Below are 24,192 nucleotides of genomic sequence, written 5' to 3'. Positions count from 1 at the left end.
GAGTCTTCAAATGTGAACCAGCTGTTCCGAGCGGGGATTGCCTACTTGAAATAAGCTACAAGTTCAAATGCTCGCTAGAAGAAACCTGCATGGTGATTGTCTAGGTTGCTTTCAACGTGAAACTGCCTAATGTAGTACTGCTCTATTATTATATACACCCCCCCAAATTGAAATACTACACTGACAACCGGATATTTATTTACCTGTACAACACGAGTCGCTGGCACCGGCGATTTCAAAACACGTGAGCAAAATGAGCCGAGAGAACATCTTAAACAATTTAGAAGTTGAGCAACACGGCTCAGCCTGTGTGATCGTCAAAGCAGAGAAAAGCTGACAAAGAATCCACAAAGCGATCTTATTCACTTATTCAACGGCCAAGGGCTGCGGACTGTATGCTTCACTGTATTTCCTGGTCTTTTCATTCCAGCTATCCTCACTTTTTTCGCTTACACTGCTGCCACCTAGCTGGAGTCTTGTGTATCGTTCAAGCATGAATACCATGTTTGCAGGCAAGGCATGAAGACACTGATACTGAAAGTGTTTTTTTGGCCTGTCCAGCCATTGGGGCAGATAGGTGCTGATCTAAAGGCCCTGTTTTATAGATTTTATTTGCCTTTTTTATGTTTGTTGTTATGCAAATTTGTAGCGGCGGGACCGGGACAGGAGGGGATAGAGAAGACAAAAAGGACAAGAGGGGGACAGTACAGAGAGAGACAACAACAAACAAGCAGGACCGCATGATGGTCTAACAGGCATTTTAGTCACATCATGAGGTCAATGAGACGGCCATTATTTGTTTTTTTGTCAAGGTTTGCATTGGACCTAAACAGCTTGTGCAGGTGTGTCTGCAACTAGACAGAAATTAAAACGACTCGCAGCCCGGCCAAGACAAATACATTACAGTACTTTCCCCGGTTTTCCTCGTCTGCGCCTTTTCTCCGAGACAGATCCTGTTCTCTTTGTGTTTGGACTCCCTCCTCTGCTCCTGCGGCTCCTCCCTCTCGCACATAAAAGCTTCAAGAGCTTCACCAGTCTGCGCTACGTCCACCCTGCAGCAGAACACATGAAGGTAAGACGTGCATCACCACTTGCAGTCTGCTTTTTTTGGCATGTCACATTGCATTGGCTCTTAAAAATCAAAACAATGCAGATCGTTGAAGTATTGTCGCTCTCTGGCATCCTTCTGAAGTTGCTTTACGCAAAGAAAACCCAGGAGATGGAGGCCAGCAGGACACTAAAAAGTGGTGCTTTGTTGCATAGCCTGTTGTGGAAAAATGATTTCTTAAAAAAAAGAATGCCGCACATAAAGAGAGCTTTATTTCTTTTCCAAAAGAGGTCAGACAACATGCAGGAACATGAGGAGCCACCCTGTATCGAAATGTAACGTCAGAGTCCCAAGACCGAGCACAGACCCAAAGAGCATGTGACTGAAGTTATATCTGTGAATTAGACATTTTCCCATCACAAATCCTGCATTTTCTTCCTTGTGCACAAACGGGCCCTTTTACAATTCTTCTTGCATCCACGAAGCAAAGTGATGATCATGCACGGCCCACAGGCTGCCAAGCAGCCACGGGTTTCACGTGTGCACCTGCCAGCTCAGAGCTCAAGGGTTTGACCCTCTGCACTGTGATGAGTTGCTGTTTATGTGACAGAATACTTTCATGCGAGCGTAACGGATGCGTGAAGTACGTCGGTAAACCTCACTCCCTGTGCCGAGTTGACAGCTCGGGCCTTCAGCTAGTCGGCTAGCGCTGAGCAGCTGGCATCTGTGGACCCTGGTTGGAGATACAGAAGAAAATCCAAAGAGATCAGATTGTTAGGTGTTGTTTTGACAGAGGAGGAACCAAGCCCAGACTGGGCTGCCTCGTTGTTGTACGGTATCTCCGCAGCGCCCCACATTTTCTTTTTCACTCCTTCTCGCCGCCTGAACAGGAAGTGTTGATGTAGTGTGGAGGGAATGTGCTTCTTGATCCCACCGCAATGAGTCTCTGCTCCTCTGTTCCTGTCGGCTTTCTTGTCTCCCACTCCTGAGTCACTCTGCTAAACGCACGGCATCGTACTGTTCTCTAAGTTGATTCAAGTATGCTATGAATACAACGCTCCCTCCTTTATCGTGGGGGACAAGTTCCTGCAATAAGTGAAATCCACAAAAGTAGCCAACTTTATTTTTGTACAATTCTGATATGTTTTAAGGCTGTAAAGCCTTTATACACTTTTCTCAGACAGGTATGAAGGTTTTCTCACATTCCTCTCTTGTTTAAACACTCTCAAAGTTCTAATTTCGTTTGAATTTTAATGATCAACCTACAGGGTTGGACACAAGAAATGAAGTGGCTCACGTATTCACTCCTCGCTCCATCGCGCTTGTCCGGGCGCCATTAGGCTGGAGCATTTTTTGTTAAAACACATTCCTCCTCCTCGTCCTCCATGAAGCGATTCATTTACAGCATTCCAGGCGCCCTGCAGCTGCGGAACTTCTGCCTTCATTCAGCATGTATGATGGCAACAGGAAACAAGCAGTCCTGCACGAAGGAGCTTGATTGACAATGCTCTACAGCCAGTCAGAAAGCAGAACACAATGGGCGGGTTCTCCCTTAGCCAATCAGGACTGCTGTGGCTCTCTGCTTACTGAGATGAAGTGGATACTCTCACATGGGTGTATAACCCTGTACTGGTAGCAGTAGTAAATACAATAACAGACCCAAGCAACAGAGCACCGATAGATCAGTCTAATACGCCGCAAGGATGCACAAATTGCGCGTTCATACGTTCTTAAAAAAAGTGCAAAATTGGACTTAAAAAAAGGCCACAAGTGAACCGCAATGTGGTGAGGGAACACTGTATACATGTATATTTATACTAAAACTGAGGAAGCATACTTGAGGTTGACTTTTTATAAACTATATTTTCTATATTTAAGAATAGCACAGTGAAGTATACTTGGCTTATACTGAAAAGCATAAACCAAAGTCTAAGACTAAGTACATTAATACTAAGACTTACACGTATACTTTCATACTAAAACGTATACTTCAGTCTACTTTTGACGTCTTTCTGCCACAGAGTATACTTAGCATACTTAGACTCAAAAATCGCTCGGCCTTACCGTCTCTGACGTCGTATAAAAGCGTGCTGTCGGCTGCCCATTGTCGTGCGTGTGATGAAGATGCATCCACCGCGACGTCGCAGCCGTCTTGTTTACGTATGTGTTCCACAGCGGATGAAGATGCGAGGGTTTTCATCACACACACAACACCGGGCGGCCGGCAGCGTGCATTCATACGACTTCAGGGAAAGTAAAGCCGAGCTATTTGTGAGGTCTGATTTTTTTCAAGGAGGCATTTTTGTCACGCTAATGTATTAGTCTCTCGAACACACATTGTTTTGGGAAGCTTAAGTAACCCCAATAACAGGTGATGGAGCGTCCGTCACCTCTCTGGAGGGTGAGGAGCCTTGAGAAGTTGTGGACTTTGCTATCAGTGGCCTCTGGGCCGACGCGTCAAGATGATGAAGGCATTTTCTTTTCAAATGTCGACACAACTCATACCCTAGGTCGTCAATAGGCATTAGCCTAAAAACGTAAACCATTCAGTCAAACTGAAGACGTGCTTGCCCGTGCAGTACTTCCTCCGCTCGGCAGGGGGCGCCAGCGACGTCTACAAACATGCAAAAATAAGATTGAATTTTAATAAACGTGACAAAATATGGATAGCTTGTTTAGGATAAATAGGAATAAGTTGGAATAAGTGGAGACATTAAATGGAACAAGAAAATCCAAAACACGGAGGATAAATACTGTATATACATTCTACAATCATTTTTTAAATTATTTTTTTCAGTAATTTGTGTACATAAATTGAGCAACAGCGTATTGGTGATTACCAATAAATGTTTCTTAATATTGTTGAATTTGGCATAATGGATATCATGGCTGTGTTATGGATGTGTGTGTTTTTTGCACTTTTAATGATAAAAACGTTAAACGTTACTCGTGTAACAGCTTGATTTGGCGTAAGTTGATTAGTCATGCGGTCCGAATGGGTTGAGAAATGTAGAAGTAGCTACAACTCTTTAGATCAAAGGCATTTTGCGCTCCGGAAGAGAAAATGTGTGTATTTTTGTGCTGTGGCTAGTAGCATGAATGTCCTGACGTTGTTGAACGAGCTGATGTTGGAATGAAGTGAATCGCTAAAGAAATGTGGAAGTAATAGCAGTTTTACGGAAAATTGTGAATTTGGGGAAAATTTAGAATTTGTTTTCAGTATAAATATAGGGAGCCTGAATGTCCTGAGCATATTGAGCAGTTTGATGTTGGAATGGCTTGAACCGGTTGAGAAATGTGGCAGTAGTAGCGGGTCATAATATAAAGAAGTTGCAGGGAAAAAGGTGAATTTGGGGAAAATTTGGAATTTTGGATCATCCCCAAAATGTAATCAATTCTTCCATATTCCATTTCCTGAAAATTCCGTCCAAATCCACAACACATACCAGCCTACGTTATGATATACTTTGTAGTGCGGTTGTACTCGGTCCGTGGGTCCATCACAGCTTTTGTCTGACTCAATGTTAAAGCAACGGGAACCAAAGGCAGTCCTGTATTTCCTGCTGTGAAATGTGCTCTAACTTCTTTAATACTTGGGGTACATGAGCGAATGAGGTATCGCATTCAATTTCAAGTCATGTTTTATCAGATTTAATTAAATTAAAAATGGATTACATTTAAAGAATTATTGACAGATTTGATTTAATTCAACCTGTTAATTAATTAATTCATTCATTCCTTATGCAAATAAATGTGAATACATTTGCCATGAATTGTTGTTTACTTGTTTGTTTGTTTACACCTGATCACAAAAAACAACGAGAAGTTACTGAATCGATTTAAAGTTACTGAATCGTTTTGGATCACATTGTTTTAAATTAACTAATATCGTCCTAGAATTGTATCGGCAACCACGAATCGTGATCCATCCATCCATCCATTTTCTATACCGCTTCTCCTCTTTAGGGTCGCGGGGGCATGCTGGAGCCTATCCCAGCTGACTTCGGGCGACAGGCGGGGTACACCCGGACTGGTCGCCAGCCAGTCGCAGACGAATCGTGATACGAATCAAATTGTTATTAAAGTGAAGCGTTACACCCCTTTTGTCCACTCACATTGGCTACAGTTGAAGTCTGCATATTTAATTAATACCAAATTGAAGGGGAAACTTGAACAATCACGATAAAGCAGTAGCCAAAGTACACAAATACATACAACCAGCGATAAAGCCTCATTTTCAGGGGAATCAGACTATGAATGAGAAAGATGAAACACTCTTAATGCACAAAATAAACATACTTATTTGTTCAACTCCACGCTGACGTTGATGGCATCCTTATCCACCCCCTTCAATTGTAGAAAGTTGGCCACCTGTTGCATCATCTTCTTCTCTTCCTCTGTTGTATTTGTCTACTCTTACACGCACAAAAAGTCATTTCAGCATGCTTGAAGCAGCAGTGTTATGTTTGCCTTTGCACACATTCAATGTGGGAATAACGGCACGTAACTGTTACGTCGACTGTCAGCAAAAAGGAAAAGCTCTGTTTTCGCCATCCACACGAATACAAAGTTGAGAAAAATCTTCACCCTGGCCGGAGTTTTCCAAAAGCTCAGTTTTTAAGGACAACAAGTTCCGTATTTGTGTGGACAGCGCCTACGATGTGAAGCTTGGTCTTCGGATCTCGTCTCTGCTATTTGCAGATGATGTGGTCCTGATGGATTCATGGACATTCGGTGTTTGTGGGGCGGTTCACCTCTGGGTGCGCAACTCCCTCTAAGCCTATTTTTGCGTCATGGTAATATTTTTGAGTGCGATGTTGGAAAGATTATTTTTCTCAGTGATTTTGCACTTTCATTGGTGTTCACCAATAAATACGTCATTCCTCAACACATTTTGAAATGTTGTGTTTATATTTGCCGACCAATCGCCCCGGTAAGGGCCGACTGTGGGGACGAAGGCTCCGCCGCCCGCGGCACCTACATCAGTAGTTTTTTTTCCTGTTGAGAAAACTGTCCGTGTCAGTTGTCTGTGTTCATGCGCTCACCGTGTTCATTCTGTTTAAAACCAAAATATTGTCTTAGCATTTTCCTATGTATTTTAAAATTGGCAAAGAGTACATTTGTAATACAGGAAGTGAACAAAAAGGTTTGATAATTTGTTTGGTAGGGTTGATATAAAGTATCAGACTCCTTAATGTTTTGTTTTGGGTTTTTTTAAATAAAAATTCAGCTGTCAAAAACTTTAGCACTCACACAATCTCTCACACACACACACACACACACACAAAGTTGCATTCCCCAGATGTCTTGGCCTCAGCCCCTGCTGTCAGCTGAGTGTTGCACGTCAAAGTCTGAGTCCAAACAGCACTCCAAAAACTGTGCTCTTGGAGTTGTCCAACTGGAACCAGTCAAGGCCAAAATGGAAATATGATTATTTTCAAAGCCGAGCCGGAGGTGATAAAAGACGTGTGGCACCTCACTAAACCCACCCATCTGGCAAGGAGGTTCCGAGGAACCAGCCTCCATTTTGTTTTATGCCATCTTTACTGCATTGGGTCACATTTAACAGATGTTTTATTCTGAAAAGGAATATCATGCTAAGTAGTAGGTGCTGACACATTTATTCGTTACTCTGGCACACATTCACCATGAGAAATGAGCATATGAGCATCAGGTCCTGCAGGTCCTGAGTTAAATACAGTGATGTAAAATGTGTTTGCCCCCTTCCTGATTTTTTTTTTTTTTGTGTGTGGGTTTGTCACACCTAACTGTTTCAGATCATCAAACAAATAAAATGAAATATTAGTCAATGAGAACAGTTTTTAAATGAAACTTTTTATTTTTAAGGGAGGAAAAACATCCAAAGCTACATGTCCCTGTGTGAAAAAGTGATGGCCCCCTAAAGCTAATAAGTGGTTCGTCTGTGTAGGCTCTCAGTCGTACAGGAGTTGTCCATCGAGGAAAAGGCTTCTTGAGACGTCATCTGTACTTCTGTGAAGAAGGTGTCGGACGTTTCGCTCCTCATCCGAAGAGCTTCGTCAGCGAACTAATAAGTGCTGGTAGCCTAGGCCTTAAATACAGTAAGAGTGGGCGGAATTGGTGTGCCAACACCCTCCTTCTATTGGTTCCTTACACTAAGCCTGGGCGGAGTAGTGGTATAATCCTATCCTGTTATTAACACCTCCGATAAAAGAGAAGTGTTGCTCCCTGAATTGGGTATGAACGACTCTGATACTGGCTCGTTAGCATCTATTGTTCTGGCTCGGCCCTGGCTTCACCTCATTTGCAAGACTAAGAGCTGTGGGTTTTGGTCTCAGTAACCTGCTGAACACAGGGTCCAAATTAAACCTCAAACCACCATTCCGATTCAATGATGGGTTCTGTTGTTTGACAAAAATAGCTTCCTTTACTCCTCTTTCAAACCATCTGTTTTCTTTGGCCAAAATCTTTACCTCGCTGTCCTGAAAAGAGTGATTGGTTGCTTTAAGGTGTAGATGTACTGATGATTGAGGACCACTAGAATTGTCCTTGCAATGTTGATAAAGCCTTTTTTGGAGCATTTGCTTGGTTTCCCCAATGTAGTGTTCTTTGCATTCCTCATCTTTACAGTGGATGGAATAGACCACATTGCTCTGTTTCTGGTTTGGAGCCTTGTCTTTAGGATGCACTCATTTTTGTCTCAGGGTATTTACTGGTTTGAAATAGGTAGGAATTTTGTGTTGCCATAAGATCCTCTGGAGTTTTTCGGAGACCCCCGCTACATAAGGGACTACCACTCCTCTCCTTTTTGCTTCTGTGGGCTTTTGGGTTTCTTTCCCTACTCTCTTCTTTTGACATTTGTTAAAAGCCCACCGCGGGTACCCACAGGTTGAGAGCGCTCTCTGGACATGTTGTGTCTCCTTTTTCCTTCCCTCAGCACTAGTTGGTATTTGTTCCGCTCTATGTTGGAGGGTCCTAATAACCCCTAGTTTATGTTGTAGTGGATGGTTTGATTCAAAAAGCAGGTATTGGTCAGTGTGTGTGGCCTTTCTAAAGACCTCTGTAAGTAGCTGTCTGTCCTCTCCTATAATTACCTTGCAGTCTAAGAAGGCTAGTTGGTTCTCTTTAGCGTCCTCGCGAGTAAATTTGATATTGGTGTCCACCGCATTGATATGATCTGTGAAAGACTGAATTTCTTGTTTTTTGATTATGACAAAGGTGTCATCCACGTATCTAAACCAGTGCCTTGGTTTTGTCCCTGAGAAGGATGTGAGAGCCTGTTTCTCCATCTCTTCCATGTACAGATTCGCCACTATGGGTGAGACTGGTGAGCCCATAGCACAACCATGAATTTGTCTGTAGAATTTCCCTCTAAACTGAAAATATGTGGTGTTAAGGCAAATTTCCAGTAATTGGCAGATGTGGTCAGCACTAAGTAAGTGCTGGAAGACTGGTTTTTTGGAGTGACTTTGGAGTGGTCTAGCACTAAGTTAGTGCTAGACCAAAGAAAACAGATGGTTTGAAAGAGGAGTAAAGGAAGCTATTTTTGTCAAACAACAGAACCCATCATTGAATCGGAATGGTGGTTTGAGGTTTAATTTGGACCCTGTGTTCAGCAGGTTACTGAGACCAAAACCCACAGCTCTTAGTCTTGCAAATGAGGTGAAGCCAGGGCCGAGCCAGAACAATAGATGCTAACGAGCCAGTATCAGAGTCGTTCATACCCAATTCAGGGAGCAACACTTCTCTTTTATCGGAGGTGTTAATAGCAGGATAGGATTATACCACTACTCCGCCCAGGCTTGGTGTAACGAACCAATAGGAGGAAGGTGTTGGCACACCAATTCCGCCCACTCTTACTGTATTTAAGGCCTAAGCTACCAGCACTTATTAGTTCGCTGACGAAGCTCTTCGGATGAGGAGCGAAACGTCCGACACCTTCTTCACAGAAGTACAGATGATGTCTCAAGAAGCCTTTTCCTCGACTAATAAGTGGTTGTCCCCCCTTAGCAGCAACAACTGCAATCAAGCGTTTGTGATAACTTGCAATGAGTCTCTTACAGCGCTGGGGAGGAATTTTACACAATTGTTGTCATTCAGCCACATTGGAGGCTTTTCCTTTTTAAGGTCATGCCACAGCATCTCAATAGGATTCAGGTCAGGACTTGGACTAGACCACTCCAAAGTCTTCATCCATTCAGAGGTGGACTTGCTGGTGTGTTTTGGATCATTGTCCTGCTGCAGAACCCAAGTTGCTTTCAGCTTGAGGTCACCAACAGATGGCCGGACATTCTCCTTCAGCACAATTCATGCTTCCATTTATCACAGCAAGTCTTCCAGGTCCTGAAGACCATCACACTACCACCACCATATTTTACTGTTGCTATGATGTTATTTTTCTGAAATGCGGTGTTACCTTTACACCAGATGTAATGGGACACACACCTTCCAAAAAGTTCAACTTTTGTCTCGTCAGACCACAGAGTATTTTCCCAAAGGTCTTGGGGATCATCAAGATGTTTTACTGCAAAATTGAGACGAGCCTTCATGTTGTTTTTGTTCAGCAGTGGTTTTGGTCTTGGAACTCTGCCATGCAGGCTGTTTTTGCCCAGTGTCTTTCTTATGGTGGAGTCATGAACACTGACCTTCACTGAGGCAAGTGAGGCCTGCACTTCTTTGGATGTTGTTGTGGGGTCTTTTGTGACCTCTTGGATGAGTCGTCAGTGTGCTTTTGGGGTCATTTTGGTTGGCCAGCCACTCCTGGGAAGGTTCACCACTGTTCCATGTTTTTGCCATTTGTGTATAATGGCTCTCAGTGTGGTTGGCTGGAGTCCCAAAGCTTTAGAAATGACTTTATAACCTTTTCCACACTGATAGATCTTAATTCATCTCAGTTATGTTCTAACAGGGGGGGCAGTCACAGAGCCATGTAGCTTTGGATTTTTTTCTACCATAATAATAAAAAGTTTCTTTGTGTTGTCATTTACTAATATGTAAATGTTTGATGATCTGAAACATTTAAGTGTGACAAACATAAAAAAAACAAACCAGAAAGGGGGCAAACACTTTTTCACACCACTGTATGCTGTTGTCAGGCTTGTCTTTGAAGCCGCCTGGATTGCCACATAATCGTTGGATGTCCAGTCAACTTCTGTTTCAGATCTCAGTGTGTGTTTCAAAACTGTCCTAGTTTTCATTTTGCACTCAGTGAAGTTTGGGTCTTTTCCAAACACTTTTACTTTGAGAATAATTGGACAATGATTAACAATTTCAGCACTGGAAACCTCCAACGTTTTTAATGCAAAGAGTGGCCCGGCACATCTATTTCCAAATAGGCCTACCGGAGAGGAAAGACTGTGTTTGATGAACTCCAGATGCAGCAGGTTCAATGTGGTTTTCATACCGGTCGTGGAACGTTTCACCAGCTCTACTCCCTTGGCTGGGTACTGGCAGGTGCATGGAAGTTTCCCCAACCAGTCCATTTGGGTTTTGTGGAAAAGCCTTTCCTCCGTGTCCCTCGTGGTGTCCTACTGGGACTGCTCTGAGAGTTTGGGGTTCAAGCAGGAGCTTGGTTTGCAGCGCTGACAAGAAGTCTGACCCATTCACGGTAGATGTGGTACTCTGCCAAACATGAAGTTGTATGACATCCCCATCAGCAGTGGAGTACATCAACACTGCATTACCCCCAAGTTGGTCCCCTAACTCCAGTTATGGTTGAACTTTGGTGATGAAGAACGTAGTTCCTGGTAGTCGCTGAGGTTTCACAAGTAAGGAGTTTGGCTTCTCAAATGTCTATGTGATGAAGACGCTTGCATCTCCTTCCGCTGTGGAACACACACGTAAACAAGATGGTCGCGGCGCTCTGTCGTGGACGAAGATGCAAGAGTCTTCGTCACATACACATGAATGCACAGGCGACAGTGCGCAGGAATACGACGGGAGACAAATATAACGCAGAGCAATTTGTGACGTCTGATTTCATCGAGGTGGCATTTTTAATCACGCAAATTCATTACTCTTTTGAACGCATATTGCTTTGAGAAGCCAAACTCCCTACTTGTAACCCCAGCAACTACCTGGAACTACGTTCTTCATCGCCGAAATCCGACCAGAACTGGACTCAGGGGACTAAGTGGGGGTAAGTCGCTGTTGACGGACTACACTGCTGATGGGGATGTCATACAACCTCATGTCCAAAAAATCCCAACTATCCCTCCCAGGCATCTTGGAGTGAGGTTTACCAACGTACTTTTGCACAGCCACACCAGCTGGTATGCGTTACGGTCACAAACATGACCTTTAGAGTTTCAAAGTTTCAAGATTCCCTAAAACCACCATTTTCTTTGATTCGAAACACTGGTAGATTTGAAATCGATCAGTATCTCCTTAGTGACGGATCTTTTTACCACAAAAGAAATTTGTTGAATCTGTCAATCAAATTTGTAGAATATATAACATTTAAAACTTAATTTTTATTTTTGTGTATTTCTGATCACTTTTGAAAAGTCATCAAATTACAGGCTAAAACATTTAGGGTATTTGCACAGCTGGCAATGTCAAAATGAGTCAAATTTGACCTGGATAGTGTGTAAGAGTTAAAGTTATATGCACTTTCAAGATTCAAGATTCAAGAGTTTTATTGTCATATGCATAGTAAAACAGCAGTTATACTATGCAATGAAATTCTTACTCTGTTCATTCTCCCAAGAAAAGAAAGAAAACACAAGAAAAAGAATAAGAACATAAGAAACATCTATCCATCCATCCATTTTCTATACCGCTTCTCCTTATTAGGGTCGCGGGGGCATGCTGGAGTGTATCCCAGCTGTTCTTCGGGCGACAGGCGGGGTCATAAGAAACATATATACCAATAAATTAAGCAACAACAACAGAAGAGACATTAATACAGATAAATAATACAAATAAATGAATAAATAAATAAATAAAGTGCTATGAGTGTGTGCGTGTGTTGCGTGCGGCGTGTGTGAGTGCTTCGTTGAGAAGCCTGATGGCCTGTGGGTAAAAGCTGCTTGCCAGCCTTGTGGTCCTGGACTTCAAACTCCTGTAGCGTCTGCCTGACGGTAGGAGTGTGAATAATGAGTGTTGTGGATGTGTGCTGTCCTTGATGAGGTTGTGTGTTCTTCGTAGGACTCTAGTTTTATAAATGTCTTGCAGTGAGGGGAGGGCTGCCCCAACAATGTTCTGTGAGGTCTTGATCACCCGCTGGAGTGCCTTCCTATCACGTGTTGTACAGTTACCGTACCAAACAGTGATGGAGGCGGTAAGGACACTTTCCATAGTGCATCTGTAGAAGCAACTCAGGATTGTGGTGGACATGCCAAATTTCCTCAGTCTTCTCAGGAAGTACAGTCTCCTTTGTGACTTCTTCAGAATTTGTTAGGTGTTGTGAGACCAGGTGAGGTCCTCGCTGATGTGTGTGCCAAGGAACTTGAAGGTTTTCACCCACTCCACCTCAGTCTCATCAATGAACAGGGGTTTATGCGGCTCCTTTTCCCTTGTTCTTGGGTCTATGATCATCTCTTTAGTCTTATCTGTATTGAGAAGGAGATTGTTATCATGACACCAAGCTATGAGGTCCGCCACCTCTCTTCTGTATGATGTTTCAACACCACCAGTGATCAGTCCGATGACTGTAGAGTCATCCGCAAATTTAATGATGCTGGTGTTGTTCTGGGAGGCCACGCAATCGTAGGTGAAGAGCGTGTAGAGGAGCGGACTCAGCACACACCCCTGTGGGGTCCCAGTGCTCACAATTCTTGAGCTGGATGTGCGATTGTGGAATCTATCCGAATGGGGCCTGCCTGTTAGAAAGTTAAACACCCAGTTACAGAGGGAGGGTGACAGGCCAAGTGTGAGGAGCTTATCTGTGAGTTTGTGGGGGCTGACTGTATTAAAAGCAGAGCTATAGTCTATAAATAGCATTCTGACATATGTGTCCTGGTCCTGTAGGTGAGAAAGGGCTGTGTGGATTGCAGTGTTGACTGCATCATCCGTGGACCGGTTCTGGCGATATGTGGGTCATGACTATTCTTTCAAAGCACTTCATAACAATAGGAGTGAGTGCTATTGGGTGATAGTCATTTAGGCAGGTCACGTTGCTCTTCTTGGGTACGGGCACTATGGTGGTGGACTTAAAGCAGGTCGGTACAGATGCTTGTGCAAGCGACAGGTTAAATATGTCAGCAAGCACATCAGCTAGCTCTGATGAGCAAACCCGAAGTGCACGGCCTGAGATGTTGTCTGGGCCTGCTGCTTTTCGTGGGTTTGTTTTGTTCAGAACCCTGCGCACATCTGCTGATGTCACCATGAGAGGTGACTTTGTACTTTGTATTTTTTGTACTTTGTACTTTGTACAAAGTGACTTTGTACTTTGTATTTTTTGTACTTTGTACTTTGTACTTACTTGTATTACTCATTTACTTACATTGCATCGCACAACATTTTCATATTTACTCAGTGAAGAAGCATGAAAGCGAAGAAGCTACCAAGTATTTATGGACCTGATGTTTCTATTTTGGCAGACCTGATACCTGACCGCAGCCTATACATGGCCACCGCACCACTGATGCCTTGGGGACAAGCCACAGAAGGAAGCTAACTTAAGGCAAAACAGTAGGTGAAGATATTTGCTTGGCCAATCTGAAAGTAAGTAAACGTGTCAAGTACACGGCTCCACTGGTCCACATCAGCTACTTCTTGGTCAAAGTTGAATTTGTCATCCGAGTTGCATCTGTTTTTCTTCTCCACAGTAGAAAATGGTGTCTATACTCCTCCATCACATCCACCTGCTCATTGCTTTGGTCCACCAGGCCCACAGCGGTGCATTCTACAGAAGCAAGACACTGCCTCAGCAACACCAGGCCCAGCCACAGTACAATGATGGCCATCCTCAACAGCCCTTCATAGGGAATGAGATGCCATTACTGGGTCAGTACGGACAGGAGCTCCCACAGCTTCCGTTTCAGTTGGGCAAAGAGCGACTACTAACTGAAAGCAAAGGTATCCGAATTATTATAGTTTTAAAAAAATAAGGGTCATAACTTTTTGTTATCAGTATTAAATCCTCACCTCTCACTACCAAATGTTCACTGTTTCTTCAGGGCAAACATTCCCCAGAGGAGCCAAAGGCCCGCCTCCTCCTGTTTCGAAAGGGAACAGTATTCGAGTCGGACTACAGGGAGTTGAAGGCCCACTGGGCCCACCAGGGCCACCGGGACCTCAAGGACCACCGGGGCTTCCAGGCCAGGGAATGCAGGGAATGCCAGGAAAGGCAGGTCCTCCTGGTCCTCAAGGCTACCAAGGAATCGGAAAACCAGGAATGCCAGGATTGCCCGGAAAACCGGGAGGACCTGGTTTGCCAGGGCCACGGGGTGATCCAGGACCCAATGGTGGTGAAGGGCCAAATGGACTTCCTGGTCCTCCAGGACTTCCAGGTCCACCTGGCCTTCCCGGGATTTCAAAGGCAGGAGGTCAGGGCCTGCCGGGACAACCGGGTCTTCATGGAGAGCCAGGTCAAAGAGGTTCCCCTGGGCTTACTGGCCCACCAGGCCCGAAGGGAGACAAAGGACTTGGGATACCAGGTTTACCCGGATTGAAAGGACCTAGTGGACCACCTGGTCCACCTGGACATGCTGGGATCTCCGGGATTGGAAAACCTGGCATAAATGGTCTTCCTGGTCAGCCAGGAATACCAGGAAAACCCGGTCTTCGTGGTGAACCAGGACCAGAAGGACCGCCTGGTGATAGAGGACAACCAGGGCTACCGGGTGTATCAGGAATTGGAAAACCAGGGAAGGATGGCTTTAGAGGGCAACCAGGAATTCCTGGTGGAAAAGGTGAAGCTGGCTCTCCAGGATTACCAGGAAGTCCAGGTTTGCCTGGTTATGGCAAACCAGGATTTCCAGGACCCAAAGGTCACAAGGGACACAGTGGGCTTCCTGGGTCTCCAGGCCCAAAAGGCGATAAGGGTCATGAAGGCTTTCCAGGTGTCATTGGTCCTACTGGTTCTAGTGGTAGACCTGGCCCACCAGGCCCAATGGGTCCTGCAGGTAGCATTGGCTTCCCAGGGCAAAAGGGAGAAGATGGTGATGGTGGGCCAAAAGGAAAACCAGGATTAAAAGGGGATTTAGGACCACCAGGCCTTATGGGACAGCCAGGGTTGAGAGGCGAGGCGGGGCAACCAGGACTGAGAGGGCTTCAAGGACCAACTGGCCCCAAGGGGGAAGCTGGTAGTAGGGGATTATCTGGTGCCCCTGGTACTGCAGGATTAACTGGACCAAGAGGAGAGGGTGGACAACCTGGTGATCAGGGGAAAAAGGGACCACAAGGGATTCCAGGACTTACAGGACCAGGTGGACCAATTGGACCTCCTGGGCTGCCTGGTCAAAAAGGGGAAACAGGCCCTCCTGGGGTACCTGGCTATCCTGGGGATGGAATACCTGGACCAGCTGGACAAGTTGGTCCTAAGGGTAACTCTGGCCCTAGTGGGCCTCCCGGACTTCCTGGACAACCAGGACAACCTGGACCCCCTGGTCCTCCAGGACTTCCTTCTGTATATCCTGACCTTGGACAGACCCTGCCAGTTTCAGGTCCATACAATGGCCAGAAACAAGGGTACAGGAAGCAGAATGGTGCCTACATTGGTGGTAATGTTTTGGAAAAGCCGGCTTTCTCAGCGAAGCTCACTGATCCGTTTCCTCCTGTCGGTTCTCCTGTTATTTTCGACAAAGTTCTACACAATGCCAATCAGGACTACAATCCTCAAAATGGTCTTTTTACCTGTAGCGTGCCAGGGATTTACTATTTTGCTTACCACGTCCACTGCAAAGGAAATAATGTGTGGGTGGCGCTGATGAAGAACAATGAGCCCGTCATGTACACTTACGATGAGTGCACCAAGGGCTTGTTGGATCAGGCATCAGGTAGCGCAGTGCTCTCGCTACAGCAGGCTGACACTGTGCATGTTCAGCTTCCATCTGACCAGGCAGCAGGACTTTACGCTAGTCAGTATGTCCACTCCACATTTTCTGGATACTTACTGTACCCAGTCTAAATAAAAACATATTAAAGCCGGAAATGTACAACTCAAGTTTGTCCGATGTGCTACAGCAACAGTGGGAAATCATGACTGATATTGCATTAAAATCATTTCATCTGTATGTACACATGAAGTTCACTTTTTGCTCTTACACTGCTATTGCTATGTTGTTTATAGGGCTCAAGCATGAATAATTGCAGCATGATTATTACAGAGGTGTGCCTTAGGCTGGCCACAATAAAAGGCCACTCCAAAATGTGCAATTTTTGTTCAAGCTGCATTGTATCTCAACTGACTTTGGGCGATAGGCTCCATCCTGGATCAATCACCAGTCAATCACAGCACATGTAGAGACCATTCACAAACACTTTGACACCTGTAATCACTGAGTAGCAACCAACCCCACGGTTGGATGCAAGGAAGTCACCACTGCCCTGTCACTTGATGTACAGGAGAACTTAACTAATTTGACCAACAGTGGTGCAATTTGTATGTTGTTTTTGCTTCCAATATGAATGAAACACTCAACAAATGTGTCAAAAATAAATTCTTTGACGACTGGTCCTTTGATTATTTGGCTTTGTAATAGGGCTGTCAATCGATTAAAATGTTTAATCGTGATGAATCGCATTTTGTCCATAGTTAACCCTGTTAGTCGCATTTATTCTTTGGGTTTGTAATACGGCTGGCAATCGATTAAAATATTTAATCGTGATAATCACATTTTGTCCATAGTTAACTCAGTTAATCACATTTAATCTTTGGGTTTGTAATAGGGCTGTCAATCGATTAAAATATTTAATTGTGATTAATTGCATTTTGTCCATAGTTAACTCAGTTAAGTGCATTTAATTGCAGCTACAAATATGTTTTTATCTATAATACGTAGGGATATAAATATCTTTGTGGTAAACAATTTGAAACCCAACTACGATAACTACATCAAATTTTATGTAAAGGGATATCAATTTTGGAAATATGGGCCATTATTTTATTCAAAAAACAATACAATATTAGAAATCCCTCAGCTTTTGAATGTTTAATGCAAGAGGCCATTTGTCCCACTGTTTGACGGTCCTTGAATGCACCTACTACGTTCTCGCACGTTGCACAGATAGACTCCTATACTGTATTTTCCCCTTCTTCTTTCACCTCATATTTGCTTCCAAATTTCGATACTATGTGAGAATGCATAAAGGTAAAGGATTTGATGACCTTATTGAGTGCTAATGTGTTTCGTTCACAACCTCTCTGAAAGACAAATTCCAGTCTGGTACTGGTGGATGGTGGCTCTATATTCATTTCGTGCTTTTGATTTGATGTTGTTCCTGTCATAGTTTTACACAATACATAATAAATAACATAAAGCGTTAATCGCGCGTCAAGAAAAATAGTGCCGTTAAAGGAAACTTCCGTTAACTTTGACAGCACTAGTTTGTAAACGAGTGAAGCCACTCCAAAAATGAAGCATAAAAAATGTAAAAATATACATATTGTAGGTGAAAACACACTTTATTGTCAATGCACAGTGTCAACTTATAATGCAGAATGTTGACTTTGCATGGTAAATCTAACACATACCAAAGAAATTTGTGGTGGTTTTTTTTTTTTTTTTTTGAACAACAAAAAAATGTAAACTCCTGCAACATAAATGTGTGTATAATTCTAGAGGTGCAATGTTATTTGCAGGTACTCCAGTTTTGGAATTGTCATCATGAAAACTGTGAATGGGATGCCAAGCATTAAAGGGTAATAGCAATAGCCCATTTGTTGTTATGCTGGAGCCTTTAAACCTTTTCTGTTTAAAATGTAATTTAGTGGATAAATATAGCTGCCTTGCCTCATTCCGCTACACACACTATATTGTAAATCACATATGGGGGATTTGGTTATTTCTATTTAAACAATCTTAAACCTGCAAAGACGTAACAATTAAAATTCCAGCACTTTACCGCACCGAGAGAAGTCAGATGATACCCGATAACGTTGAGTTGCCTGCAATAAACATCCAATCCACAAGATGGCGATAATTACTACCTAGCTCGCAATCAGACGACGGCGAAGAAGTCTGTTTGGCCAATCGGAGTTGGGGAATGCCATCCTTTCACTTTAGCACACTGACGACGGTGGCGTTGGGCAGGCAGCAGCAGCCGCCAAAGTATTCAAACACTGAGAAATATATGAACACCTTCATTTAAAATGTAAGTGCTTTGTATTCTTAAGTATACGTAGTATGTGGTAAGCATGTAGTTATATTTCAAAGCACATTAACATCCATGCTAAGATGGAAGCTAGCTGCCATAGCCAGCTGCATTAGCCTGTTAGCGGCTGTCTTTATACCATTTCAAGTCTTGCAATAAGGTAACCAGCTCTACTTGAATGTGGTAATTGTGCACATGTGCTTTTTGAATGGCGGTAACATCAACAAACGTAGAATTGCTGTAGAAGATCTGATCTTAGTTTAAACGAGTGAAATGTCAAATATGAAGACGTAAACAAGGTCATTTTTTAAATCTGAATGGTTTGGGCTGGACCAGGCAGTTTTCCAGAACTGTGTAGTATCTCCCCGTTTTAGATAGATGCGGTATGTTGCTGTAAAACATATACTTTTCAGTGTTTATAGTGCCTGCATGTTTGGTAGGCATTAATACACCCCCTATTATTAGAGACAAATGCTTTTGAACAGAGCACTGATAACAAAATGGACCGCTTGTCCTCATTTGGGTCAAGGGTAAGCTGGAGTCTATCGCAGCTGATTTTGTGTGAGAGGCAGGGTGCACCCCAGACTGGTTGCCAATGGACAGCAGGGCACAATGTTGAACATCCACATCGCTACAGTCCAGACTGTTTTGCATCCAGAACTCAGGCATGGCTTCCCGAGCGGGACCGCGGGCGACGGGCACAGATGGGAGCGACTTTCAGCACAGAGAGCGTGTCGCCTCGCACTACCAAATGAGGTGCGTTGTAAATATGCCTTCCAAATGTAGAAATGATTGATGGTATTTGTTCATCCGTTACTTCTCCCCACGGTGTCATTGTGTGCAGTGTTGCCCTCAAATCCGAAATCCGCAAGCTCAACATTGTCCACATGCTCATCTGGGCGCTGATGGCAGCTCAGGTAGAAGCTCATTCAACAGAAGTTGTAGTTGTACTCCTACTTACATGTCTTGTTCTGTGTCAGGTGATAGTGAGCCAGCTGAGTCTGGTGTCTCACAAGTTTATCGCCTCACCATACCAGTGGGAGTACCCGTACCTCCTCAGCGTCATCCCCACCGTCTTCTGCTTCCTGGCTTTGCCTCGTAACAACATCAGCTACCTGGTCATCTCCATGATCAGCGCCGGGCTTTTCTCAGTGGCGCCGCTCATCTATGGTAGCATGGAGATGTTCCCGTTCGCTCAGCAGCTATACCGACACGGCAAAGCCTACCGCTTCATCTTTGGCTTCTCTGCCGTGTCGGTCATGTATCTGGTAATCGTCATTGCCGTGCAAGTGCACGGCTGGCAGATCTACTACAGCAAGAAGCTGCTGGACCAGTGGTTCACGAGCACACAGGAGAAGAAGAAGAAATAAGTTCCCGTTGTACATGCTCAAAGGAAAACTGCAGGTTTTTTCACATCCACAATCCTTATGTGAAACACGCACATGTATTTCTTTCCCTTTCTGTGCGTTCTAACGAGAGAATGAGTTGGCATGAGCCAGCTAACACTGCACCTCATGGGATGCACCTGTTTCGGCTATAAAGCCACTGCAATGGGACAGACGGAAGAGTGGATACTACTGGCTCGCAGTTTCGCTTCGCGGACTCGACAAGATGCTCGTTTGCTGTCAGCATTTTTTACCGGAGGACTGGAGCCCAAGTCTTGTCCTGGAAGACAGCCATCACAATGAGAGCAGACATTGCAGACAGAAGTAGCGTTGGCTCCTATGGGCTATGTCATATCAATGCACCTAGGGAAAGTAGTTTCAGTAATGTTGTAAATCATGAAAATACAGCAATATACTGTAAGTATTCCATGCTATCATCAATGTACCTGTTAGCATGATCACAGCATCGACATTAAACGTTGTTAGATTTTCTTAGAGAGTTTAATAGTCGAAATAGGTGCCTCCCATGACGTGCAGTGTTAGCAGGCTCATGCTAACTCATTTTCTCTCATTAGAAGGCACAGAAAGGGGAAAGAAATGTGTACATGTTTCACATCAAGATTGTTGATGGGCAAAATTCCAAAATAAGTGAAGTTTTCCTTTAAGTCCATCTTTTCGACTCTGTGGCGAAGTGTAACAATGAACTTCAGGGGAGGGGAGGGACGGGACTGATGCTCTCTCAACTATTGGTGTCAAACATCTTTTTCCTGCCTTAATACGCATTTTGTACACATTCATTCCCTGCCATCAGTGTGTGCTGTACATGCTGACATGTCTTCATTCACTGTATTCAACTGTAAAGTGTGTGTTCCCCTCATACTTTTGAGCTAGAATGTGGCAGCAGATTAATAAAAGATGGACTGTGAAAAGCTGGATTCAAACTTTAGGTTTTCACACAGTGAGGACGAGTACTTGTGCGTGTGTCGTTATCGGTCGGTGCATGCTGATGGACTAACCAGTCTTCTTGTCTCTGTCCACGCCGCCTTTATAGTTCAGGCCAATCACATAGTCACAGAACTGAGCGACATCCACAAAGTCGCAGCAGATGATGTTCACGCTGTCCGCCTGAGGTCCCGGACGTTGTTCTCTCACCCAGCCAAGCAGCACGGTGGTCGCCTGTGTTGTCATCTTTCTCATGCTCTGGAAAGGATGGAAGAGGATGTACGGCGCGTGCTCGGTGAGGTTCAGGCCACTGATGTAAAATCCAGCTGGAGAGCAAAACATAAGTCGTGTTACTACGTTCAACTGTTCAAATGTAGACCTGTCTGATATGAAAGCTCCTACCTGGTCTTCCTTTGTGCTTCTGAGCCTCCAAGTAGGCAATCACCTTGTTGGGGTCGGGGCTATCAGCATACCTGGGAAAAGGCATTTCCACTTCAGGACCTTGTGTGAATGTACCTACTGAATAGGTTTTATACCAGTAAGGGATTCCAGTCCACAGTTCAGGATGACACTGCACCATCTCCTGGTTTTCATAGGAAACAATAACCTGCTGCCCTGTGGACCAACAGGATCTCAAAGTGGGATTATCCTGCATGAGAAGGCCATCATGAGTTTTTAATTAAATAAAAAAAACAGTATATGAAGGTACCTGTGAGGAGCAGAGCTTGGGTCCAAACAGCGATATGAGGTACTCTACAAGCTGTGTGTGGTCACTGAGAGTCAGATCAGCAAAATGGGAGCAGCAAATGATAACAACCTCTCTGGGGTGAGCATCCAACCAGGTGGCCAGCTCATCCAGCGCTTCCTGCTGACACATGGCATCATCACTGCACAGAATACAGACAGGATGTGAATAGAGACTCACAAATAGGTCTGAACAAAAAATATGTAAATCCTTTAGATAGGGGTGTCCAAACCATGGCACCTGGGTGTGGCTTGCAACCTGTTTTTTATTGTATTGTATTGTACTTTATTTATACAATTTTATTGGCCCAAGACATATTCTTCAGAAAAAATGAACCATATAAACACGCCCCGCATGAAAACGCAACGCAGTAAACAAAACTGGAACTAAGAAATCATGTTACCGGCAAACCCCGATGGTTGACAACCTGTGCGTCTCAGAGTAAATGGTCTTTGGTGCGTCCTGTCCTGATGAAAATGAAGTTTTCACCAGGGTGCACTTGCTCGCAGGTTTTTGATGACGTCAAACCTCAAAAAAGATGATTTTGAGTTTTAGATATATTTTTATTCATTTCATTTTAATTTAGATGTATTATTTTTGGTTTCTTCTCAATTCACTCACACCCCTTCCATAGAGGAAGCAGAGCCTGAGGACATGAACACCGATAGATCCATCACCGTGGCTGAGGTATCTGGGGTGGTCAAAATGCTCCCCAGTGGCAAAGCTCCGGGGGTGGACAAGTTTCGCCCTGAATTCCTCAAGGTTCTGGATGTTGAGGGAATGTCTTGGCTGACACGTCTCTTCAACATTGCGTGGAAGTCGGGAACAGTACCTCTGGATGGGCAGACTGGGGGTGGTGGCCCCCCTTTTTTAAGACGGGTGACCAGAGGGTGTGTTCCAACTATAAGGGGGATCACACTCCTCAGCCTCCCTGGGAAAGTCTACTCCAGGGTGCTGGAGAGAAGAGCACGACTGTTAGTCCAACCTCGGCTGCAGGAGGTGCTATGTGGTTTTCGTCCCGGTCACGGAACACTGGACCAGCTCTACACCCTTGCAAGGGTACTAGAGGGTACTTGGGAGTTTGCCCAACCGGTCTACATGTGCTTTGTGGACCTGGAAAAGACATTCGACCGTGTCCTTCACGGTGTCCCGAGGGGGTGCTCTGCTACGTGCCATTGGGTCCTTGTAGAACTGGAGCAGGATCCCGTTTCCAGTGAACGTTGGCCTCCGCCAATGTTGCCCTTTGTCACCCATTCTGTTCATCATTTTCATGGATTTAATTTGTTGGCACAGCCAAAGCGTCGAGGGATTCCAGTTTGGTGGCCACAGATCTGGTCTCTGCTGTTTGCAGACGATGTGGTCCTGATGGCCTCATCGGGCTGTGACCTTCAGCGTTTACTGGGGCGGTTTGCAGAGTGTGAAGCTTCTGGGATGAGACTCAGCACCTCCAAATCCGAGGCCATGGTTCCAAGTCGGAAAAGGGTGGGTTGCTCCCTCCGGGTTGGGAATGAGGTCCTGCCCCAGGTGGAGGCGTTCAAGTATCTCGGGGTCTTGTTCACCAGTGAGGGAAGGCTGGAGCGTGAGGTTGATAGGCGGATCTCCGGCGCAGCGTCTGCAGTGATGCGCTCGCCGTACCGGACCGTCGTGGTGAAGAGAGCTGAGCTGGAAGGCAAAGCTCTCAATTTACCGATCTATCTATGTTCCCACCCTCACCTATGGTCACCTTTGCTATTTTTTAAATTTTATTTTTCAATGTGCTGCAAATGAACCCTGGCCTGCACTTTGGACACCCTGCTCTGATAGCTCCTTGTCGACTAAGACATGATGTTTCATGGGCTTTATCATGTGTGATTTTGATACACATGGTGCAACAAATGACTTGGTCAAACAGGTGGTGCTCGTGCGTGTCTGCATGTACCTTGACAGTAATCCATGTATAAATCCCATGGGCAAAGAATAAATCGCAGCGGTCTTTTGGCTTTCTGGCAATCCGCAGATCCAAGAAGCGAACACCGAGGTCACACTGGCGACTGAGCACAGCTTGCTGACAGCACACCATAAATATGTCAATACACAGTTCTCATTTTCATAGGATTTTGAGCTTGCAACCTGAAAAAAGGAGGCTGTTCAGTTATGGTATGTGGTATTCTACTACCAGCCACTAGATGTCAGTAGTATTACATGGATATGATTGCAGTTCGTAGTAAACAAGTGAAACCAACTCGGCACACTGCGATCATGTGATTCTCCCCATCCTAATAATGGTAATATATAAAAATACAGTTCTTCATTAAAGAGAACAAAACAATACACCACTCCCCCAATATGTCAGCTGAATTTAAATACATTACTCTGAACGTAAACGTACGTCGTACCTGCGTGGTGGCCCAGCGGGACACACACGGCCGAGTCCAACAGGGAGCGAGCTTGTCCAGAACTTTGAGGAACCGCGACTCGGACTCTAAAACCGGAGAGGAGACGTCCAGACAGAAAGACATGCTGTCATGGCTCCCTGTAAAACCCACGTAGAAACACAAATACACACCGGTGTGTTGGGAAATGTCAAACTTCCGGCTGGCATTTTTAGGGTTTGTTTACCGGGAATGGCCAAGTTCCACAGCGACACATCAAGATACTTCTCAGGCAAGCGGGACATCCATACCGAGTTTCCTTCGTCTAGTTTGTCCCCCATTTTACGCTTGACATTATAGTCAGGTCGACGACATCGGTGATATTTACAAAGTGTCGTTCTAATACTACATTATGTAAATATTCTTCTTCTGTCAGTTTACACTGTATGGGCGCTTGAATGCGTATTGCTGCCCCCTACTGGA

At 44.6% G+C, this 24,192-nt stretch overlaps 3 protein-coding genes across 14 annotated transcripts; 2 read left to right on the top strand and 1 right to left on the bottom strand.

Annotated features, from left to right (window-relative positions):
* The first annotated feature begins 859 nt into the window (after positions 1–859).
* On the top strand, positions 860–16,792 carry LOC129179712 (collagen alpha-1(VIII) chain-like). Of its 3 annotated transcripts, none has more exons than XM_054773337.1 (4): positions 860–1,072; positions 13,570–13,693; positions 13,801–14,047; positions 14,149–16,792. In XM_054773337.1, the coding sequence occupies exons 3-4, from the start codon at positions 13,804–13,806 to the stop codon at positions 16,098–16,100; spliced, it is 2,196 nt and encodes a 731-aa protein (XP_054629312.1). In that variant the 5' UTR covers positions 860–1,072; positions 13,570–13,693; positions 13,801–13,803; the 3' UTR covers positions 16,101–16,792. The 3 variants fall into 3 exon arrangements, with proteins under 3 accessions (XP_054629312.1, XP_054629301.1, XP_054629293.1); XM_054773326.1 differs by having other exon boundaries at positions 861–1,072; positions 13,570–13,660; positions 13,798–14,047; XM_054773318.1 differs by having other exon boundaries at positions 862–1,072; positions 13,798–14,047; positions 14,149–16,791.
* LOC129179739 (PI-PLC X domain-containing protein 1-like) lies at positions 1,027–24,173 on the bottom strand. Of its 7 annotated transcripts, none has more exons than XM_054773426.1 (8): positions 23,904–24,173; positions 23,734–23,819; positions 23,277–23,402; positions 21,323–21,500; positions 21,150–21,262; positions 21,016–21,086; positions 20,688–20,939; positions 1,027–1,052 (listed from the first exon to the last, which is right to left on the bottom strand). In XM_054773426.1, the coding sequence occupies exons 1-8, from the start codon at positions 24,048–24,050 to the stop codon at positions 1,042–1,044; spliced, it is 984 nt and encodes a 327-aa protein (XP_054629401.1). In that variant the 5' UTR covers positions 24,051–24,173; the 3' UTR covers positions 1,027–1,041. The 7 variants fall into 7 exon arrangements, with proteins under 7 accessions (XP_054629401.1, XP_054629410.1, XP_054629364.1 ...); XM_054773389.1 differs by lacking the exon at positions 1,027–1,052 and adding an exon at positions 11,441–19,951; XM_054773417.1 differs by lacking the exon at positions 1,027–1,052 and adding an exon at positions 11,441–19,951 and having other exon boundaries at positions 23,957–24,131.
* LOC129179768 (protein jagunal homolog 1-B) lies at positions 18,146–19,800 on the top strand. Of its 4 annotated transcripts, XM_054773473.1 has the most exons (4): positions 18,146–18,286; positions 18,945–19,042; positions 19,131–19,203; positions 19,267–19,800. In XM_054773473.1, the coding sequence occupies exons 2-4, from the start codon at positions 18,954–18,956 to the stop codon at positions 19,654–19,656; spliced, it is 552 nt and encodes a 183-aa protein (XP_054629448.1). In that variant the 5' UTR covers positions 18,146–18,286; positions 18,945–18,953; the 3' UTR covers positions 19,657–19,800. The 4 variants fall into 4 exon arrangements, with proteins under 4 accessions (XP_054629448.1, XP_054629429.1, XP_054629440.1 ...); XM_054773454.1 differs by having other exon boundaries at positions 19,131–19,800; XM_054773482.1 differs by having other exon boundaries at positions 18,165–18,286; positions 18,816–19,203.
* Positions 24,174–24,192: the final 19 nt, after the last annotated feature.

The sequence above is a fragment of the Dunckerocampus dactyliophorus genome, chromosome 1, assembly GCF_027744805.1.
Source record: "Dunckerocampus dactyliophorus isolate RoL2022-P2 chromosome 1, RoL_Ddac_1.1, whole genome shotgun sequence".
Lineage (NCBI taxonomy): Eukaryota > Metazoa > Chordata > Actinopteri > Syngnathiformes > Syngnathidae > Dunckerocampus > Dunckerocampus dactyliophorus.
The sequence above is the reverse complement of the archived record's forward strand: the minus strand, read 5'-3'. Positions and strand labels throughout refer to the sequence as shown.

What these genes read in the sequence shown, in the direction of transcription:
- LOC129179712 (XM_054773337.1), top strand. Translation starts at nt 13,804, where the DNA reads ATGGTGTCTATACTCCTCCATCACATCCACCTGCTCATTGCTTTGGTC. An exon ending in ACTACTAACTGAAAGCAAAG is followed by an intron (nt 14,048 to 14,148) that starts GTATCCGAATTA and finishes CTGTTTCTTCAG; the next exon opens with GGCAAACATTCCCCAGAGGA.
- LOC129179768 (XM_054773454.1), top strand. Translation starts at nt 18,954, where the DNA reads ATGGCTTCCCGAGCGGGACCGCGGGCGACGGGCACAGATGGGAGCGAC. An exon ending in GCCTCGCACTACCAAATGAG is followed by an intron (nt 19,043 to 19,130) that starts GTGCGTTGTAAA and finishes CATTGTGTGCAG; the next exon opens with TGTTGCCCTCAAATCCGAAA.
- LOC129179739 (XM_054773389.1), bottom strand. Translation starts at nt 24,050, where the DNA reads ATGGGGGACAAACTAGACGAAGGAAACTCGGTATGGATGTCCCGCTTG. An exon ending in ATACATGGATTACTGTCAAG is followed by an intron (nt 21,501 to 23,276) that starts GTACATGCAGAC and finishes TATTCTGTGCAG; the next exon opens with TGATGATGCCATGTGTCAGC. An exon ending in TGGACTGGAATCCCTTACTG is followed by an intron (nt 21,087 to 21,149) that starts GTATAAAACCTA and finishes GCCTTTTCCCAG; the next exon opens with GTATGCTGATAGCCCCGACC.